This window comes from Grampus griseus (genome assembly GCF_964374135.1).
Source record: "Grampus griseus genome assembly, chromosome: 14".
In the NCBI taxonomy this organism is placed as follows: Eukaryota; Metazoa; Chordata; class Mammalia; order Artiodactyla; family Delphinidae; genus Grampus; species Grampus griseus.
Window position 1 is genome coordinate 45,061,119 of NC_139008.1, and position 6,348 is coordinate 45,067,466.

General features: G+C 46.6%; 1 protein-coding gene across 1 annotated transcript in view; it reads right to left on the reverse strand.

Annotated features, from left to right (window-relative positions):
• The window catches only part of ABHD12 (abhydrolase domain containing 12, lysophospholipase), a 68,145-nt gene extending 65,256 nt beyond the window's left edge, over positions 1–2,889 (reverse strand). Inside the window, exon 1 of the mRNA XM_082670564.1 lies at positions 2,640–2,889. Within this exon, the coding sequence (XP_082526690.1) occupies positions 2,640–2,830 (191 nt within the window). The 5' untranslated portion in view covers positions 2,831–2,889. The remainder of the gene's footprint in view (positions 1–2,639) is intronic.
• Between the last annotated feature and the right edge of the window lie 3,459 nt (positions 2,890–6,348).

Below are 6,348 nucleotides of genomic sequence, written 5' to 3' on the forward strand. Positions count from 1 at the left end.
TGTAATATAAGAAAATATTCTATTTTCAATAACAACAGAAAGATAAAATAACTAGGAATAAACTTAAGAAATGTACAGGATTTTAAAACTGACTTAAAAAGACATTTCTGAGACAGGGAAATGTATGTGTAGACTGGATATTAGATAATATTAAATTAATTACAGATTATAAATTGTTAATTTTGACACAATATGATAATAGCTTTGGGGTTAGATATATTTCAAAAAGTCCCTATTTGTTCATGATATACTGCGAAATATTTATGGATGAAATCATTTGCTTTAAAATAGCCTAGTCCCCCACCATACTAAAAATGGAGGGGAGGAGGAAGAGATGATTCAAGATTGGCAAAACATGGAAAACTGTTGACTATTCATTATATTATACTGTCTCCTCTACTTTTGTATATTTGAACACGTGCACAATAGAACGTTAAAAGAAATGTGCAGGAGGACCCAAACAAAGGCGGATCATTAAAGACGTAAATAATCCCAAAGATGTATAATGAGCTTAGAAAAACACACAAAAATTGCCACCTAACCATTAAGAAATGCAAATTAAAGTTACAAATCAGATGTCATTTTCATCAATCAAGTAGAAAAAGATCAAAATATCTGGTAATGTTCACTATTGGGGGGCAGGCAACTGACACTACTGGAGGGCGTGTCAGTACAACTTCTTGGGAGTGCACTTTGGCCTTTGCTTTCAAAGTCATAAACACACATCCCTTGGCTCAGCAATTCCAATTCTAGGTATCTATTCTAGATATTCATTCACCAAGTATTTTCTCCCACCTACTATGTGCCAGGCCCTGGAGACAGACGCTGAGAGAAAAATTGTCCCTGCTCTCAGAGGGCTTCCGTTCTCGTGAAGGAGACTACCCACAAAGCAAGTCAAGTGTGCAGGCAATCACACCGTCAGCTAAGGCAGCGGTCCCCAACCTTTCTGGCACCAGGCACCAGTTTCATGGAAGACAGTTTTTCCACGGAAAGGAGGGGGATGGTTTCAGGCAGTAATGTGAGTGATGGGCGGGGATGGTTCAGGTGGTAATGCGAGTAATGGGGAGTGATGGGGAGCGGAAGATGAAGCTTCGCCTGGCCTCCCGCTGCTCTGCTCATCTGCTGTGTGGCCTGGGGACCACAGGGGACCCCTGAGCTAAGGGATAAGTGCGATGAAGAAACAAGTAAACAGAATAGGGGGGTTGGGGGCGGCAGGAAGGCTATTTTGGATGTGCTGGTCTGGGAAGGCCTCTCTGAAGAGGTGACAGTAAAGCAGAGACCTGGTTGAAGGAGAAGACGCAGCAGGAGAACATCCAGGAGAGCATTTCAGGCAATAGGGAAGGAAGCCATGGGCTGACACACAAATTTGGCCTTCCCGCCCTCTGCTTTTCTTTTTATTCCCGTAACAGCCTTTTGTTTATCTAAAGGATATGGCACCACTTGAATGTCTCTCTTTGTCTTCAACTCAAAAATAAAAATAATCAGATCCTTTTAATACAGTACATCTTTCAAGGAAGGTGCCAGGCCAGCACTGTTTCCCCAAACATTGTGCATCACAACTTGATTTCTTCAGAGGAAGAGTTCCCAACCTATCTAAGTGCTATGTCAAGCTTGTTACTAAAAGTGCATTAAAGCCAGTTGTGAGTTTTTAATGCAGATAAACCTTTCCACAGAACAGCTTAGTTTCACAAAAGATACTCACCAGTTGCTAGATAATTTTACACAAAAACAAAAATATTGTCAGTCCCTGAACTTCTGGCAGGACTGGGAACCACTGACTTAGAGAGGTATATAGTTTAATTTCATGATCTTTCAGGCAATGCAGTTGATGTTTTTAGGGGCTATTTGGATAAATATTTTACACGGAAGTGGCCAGTGTCAATTAAGGGCATTCCAGTTGACCCCAAAATCAGTGACTCTGCTACAACACCTGAGAACATTACATACTAACTTCTTCAAACACCACTGAAACATCAAGACTTCAAAACTGCCATGAGTGATACGTTCTACAAACAGCCAGACTATGGGGAGAGACTTGCCCGCGTGAAATATGCCCCTATCCCAACTGTGAGATTAATTTAACATAAACGCATTCATCTCCCCAAAGGGAGACCGAAAATAACCAGGTGACTTCCGGACGGGACGGAGATTCCCAAGGAGACGACTCCTGCGGACACATTCCACGTACCACCAGCCAGCTGCTCGCGAACGCCGGGCTTCCCCCCACCCCCTCGACAGCCGAGGATGCGGTGCACCCCATGTCCCTGCACACGGCCGACCCCTCAACCGTCCCCGAGGGACCGGCAGCTTCGAGCAGAGGGTGCCGCGGAGACTCAGGCACCGGTGAGCTGCCCACCCGGCGAGAGGGACGATGGGTCGGAGTCGGACGCAGAGCAGGTCGGAGCGGAGTCAGCGCTCCCGGGCGTCCAGGAGCTCGCCACCCTCGTCGAGAGGCGCTCACCTGCCGGTCACTGGAGGGCCCCCCCAGGCCCGCCCGAGAAGGAAGGGGGCGCGGGGGCCAGAGGGGGACCACGGGGGAGGCACCCGGGGACGCCCGGAGAGGGTCGGGGGGCACGCGGGGTGGAGGGCAAGTAGCTCCGGAGGGTTGTGGGTCCCGGGCCGCCTCCGCCGCTCCTCACCTGCCCAGCGCCCGCTTCATGCCTGCGTCGGCGGCGCAGCGCGGCTCGGCCGGCCCGGGGCCCGCCAGGTACAGGTTCTGCTTCAGGCGGCAGTCGGCGTCCAGCGCCGCGGCGGCCGAGCCGGCGGAGGACGAGCCCGAGGCGGCGTGGCGCTCATGCTCCAGGGCGACTGACTCGGTCCGCTTCCTCATCCCGTGGCCAGCACCGCCGGCCTCACCCTCGCCCCGGGCCTCGCCACCCGCCGCCGCTCAAGGGAGCAGCCGCTCAGGTGAGCCACCACCGCCGCCGCCGCTTGGAGCCCGCCGCCCTGACGTCCCTGCCGGCCGGGGTCGGGGCGGGGCCGGCGGCCTCCCTGCGCTGATTGGCCAGCGCTGAGTGGCTGTAGGCGGGTACGCCGGCCGGGGCCCCCTACCCGGCGCCCGGCGCGCCCAACATCCCCAGCGGCGATCGCAGCCATCTTGGACACGGGCAAACGAAGCCGCAAGGCGCGTCACCGTTCGGGCGCGGCTGACTGGCGGAGTAGCGCTGGGCAGGGGTCGGGCTAGGTCAGACACGAGGCCGCCTGGTGCCCACTGCAGCGGCCTGAAGGGTACTCCGTGCATATCCCCGGCTCTCTGACTCCCCCCAACAGTGGAAACCCCCGAAAAGGTTTTATAAGAATTTACACAACAAAAAGAAAAAGGTGACATGACAATTCTGTCCTAATAATGATTTATAACTATTTTCCCACAAGGACTTTTCTTTAAAAAATATGTGATCTGGTAGTTTTGTTTTTTAATTTGAAACAGAAATGTATAGATATTTTTTTTTTCTTTTGGGCCGAACGTTTGAAAACTGAGCTGCTTAAAATTTTTACTTTTTTAAAAAAACAGTATTAGATTTTAGATTTTTATAAAGCAGAACTAGCTGTTGGGGGAAGAATCCATTTCACAAATTCCCACTTGTGAAACACAAATTAAGTACTAATTCAACCCATCCTAAAAACAGAAAGGAAAGAGCAGTTTCACCTATTCAGTTTTATAGCTTTGGCTTTCTTTAATATGGCATTATTTTATTTTTTTTACAAATGATGTACAACCAAGAGATTCGCTTATTTATTCCAAAGTAACTTGTAATTTCAACATTTGTGCCAGTGAAAACTGTTGGCAACTGATAACTTAAGATCAATTAGAAACGTCTTTAGAAATTCAATAGCTCCTTATATTAGCTTTGTAATGATACTTAGAAATTGCAAAAGAATTTCACTGACCATATTACTAAATATCACAACCAGCATTCATATTTGTCCAAATATACTTTTGGTGAATTCTTTAAAGTAATGTAGAAGCACATACTGGAGACTGGGAATCCAGAAAATAAAGTGTAAAACATTTTTTTACTCTATCACTCACTAAATCCTTTCCAATCAATAGAAAAACAAAAAAGCTAGGAAGGGAGGGCTGGAAAGAAGAGAGTAAGGGGTACTGAGTCTTTCTTGCTGGTATTAGGCCTTGCTCCAGTCCTCAACTCTTGGTCCACACTCACTCTATAAGTAATCTTATCCAGGCTCTAATCTTATCCAGGTCACCCTACAATGGGGACACCTACATTTGTATCTCCAGTCCACACCTCTTCCTTGAACTCCAGGCTCCTCTATCCAGTGGTCTACTCATCCACTCTGACATCCAACAGGCACCTAAAATCATGTTCAAAGCTGAGCTCTCAGCTCTTCTCCCACCCCAGCTCCATCCATAACCTTCCCCACCTCCAGAATGCTCCCAGCTCCATCCATAGCCTTCCCCACCTCCAGAATGCTAAGTCCATCCTTACAGTTCCTCAGGCCAAAGCCTTTGAGTCATCCTTGATTCCTCCCTTCTCATGACACAGCAGGTCTATCACCAAGCCTGGTCAGCTCTCCTTTCAAAATCTATCCAGGATCAACCACTTCTCACCACCTCCACCATGGGCCAAAGTGCCATAATCCCTCACTTGGATTCTTATAATAGCCTAAATGGTCTCCTGCCTCACTTCTGTCTACTTAATCCAGTGGCCACAAAGTTCTTTTTAAAAACTCTAGATCCAGTTCTGTCACTTATTTGCTCAAAACACTTCAATGGCTCCCCACCTCATGGAAAATAAAACCGAAAGCTTATGAAATGGGCCAACGGGCCTACTTGACTTGGCCTCAGCCACTGCTCAGCCCTCACTCTGTTCTCAGCCACCAGCCTCTCTCTAGCTCACCCTGCTCCAGTATCACTGCCTCCTTGCTGAGGCAGGGGCCCCAGGGTGTGGGTGGCATGTACATGAGTCATCATATCCACATGGCTAACTCCCTTCCACTTTAGGTCTGTGCCTTCTCTGAACACTAACTCGAAACCTTCAGGCCCTCTCACTGTCACAGTTCACCTTCCCTGACTTACACTCTTTTTTTTTTTTAATTTTTATTGGAGTATAGTTGCTTTACACCATTGTGTTAGTTTCTGCTGTACAGCAAGATGAATCAGTTAGAGGTATACATATATCCACTCTTTTTTAGATTTCCTTCCCATTTAGGTCACCACAGATCATTGAGCAGAGTTCCCCATGCTAAACAACAGGTTCTCATTAGTTATCTATTTTATACATATAGGCCCTGACTATTTTATACATATATGCCCTGACTTACACTCTTCTTAGCACTTTTCACCAATATATTTGTCATCAGTATATCTGTATCTGCGTATTGCTGTTTCCCACACTAGAACTTAGACTCTGACGGCAGGGACTTTGCTGCTTTATCTTCAGTGTCTAGAACAATGCTGAATATGCACTTCATAAATATCTGCTGAAGGAATAATGAATCATCACAAACCCCCAGAAGTGGGTACTACTGCCCCCACTGTATAGGTAAGGAAGTGAGTCTCAGGCCTGAGGTCTGAAATTGAACAGGTTTATGGCAAAGAAAGGTTGTGGATACTGGTGTTCCTTGGATTACACTATAGAATTGTGTATTTGATAAAAACACTTAGCTAAATTATCCATTACTGTAGAGCTGGGAAGGAAAGGTCACTCAACGTAAGGATAAGATTCAGAGGCTTTGTAGACCATTCCCAGGCTCATTTCTCAGACCACACATCTACTGTATTTATACTTGCAAAAGAGGAACAAAGTTTCTAGGGTTAGATAGAATGGATCCAAGTAACGTTGTTTGTTTATTTTATTTATTTATTGGCCGCTTGGCATGTGGGATCTTAGTTCCTGACCAGAGATGGAACCAGCGCCCCCTGCAGTGGAAGCGTGGATTCTTAACCACTGGACTTTCAGAGAAGTCCAAAGTAACACTGTTTTAAAAAAAAAAAAAAAAGCCACGGGAATTCCCTGGTGGTCCAGTGGTTAGGACTCTGCGCACTTCCACTGCAGGGGGCATGGGTTTGAGAACTAAGACCCCGCATGTCACGTCGCGGGGCCAAAAAAAAAAAAACAAAAGCCAAATAAAACGAATTGTTTCCATAGCAGTAATTCCCACCTTTGATTCTATATGGTTATGAAAATTTCCGTCATCATCTCGGCGGGAATATGGCTATGTGTATTCATGTTAATCAAGGGCAATCCCCAACCACCACCTTGTGAGTTATTGATTTAATATCAAATGTAGTACGGTGGAGTTGAAGGCTTAAATACAGGGTCTGTCACTTTACGAACTGTGTGATCTTGGGCAAGTTCTCTAACTTCTGTTTTCTAATCAGTACCA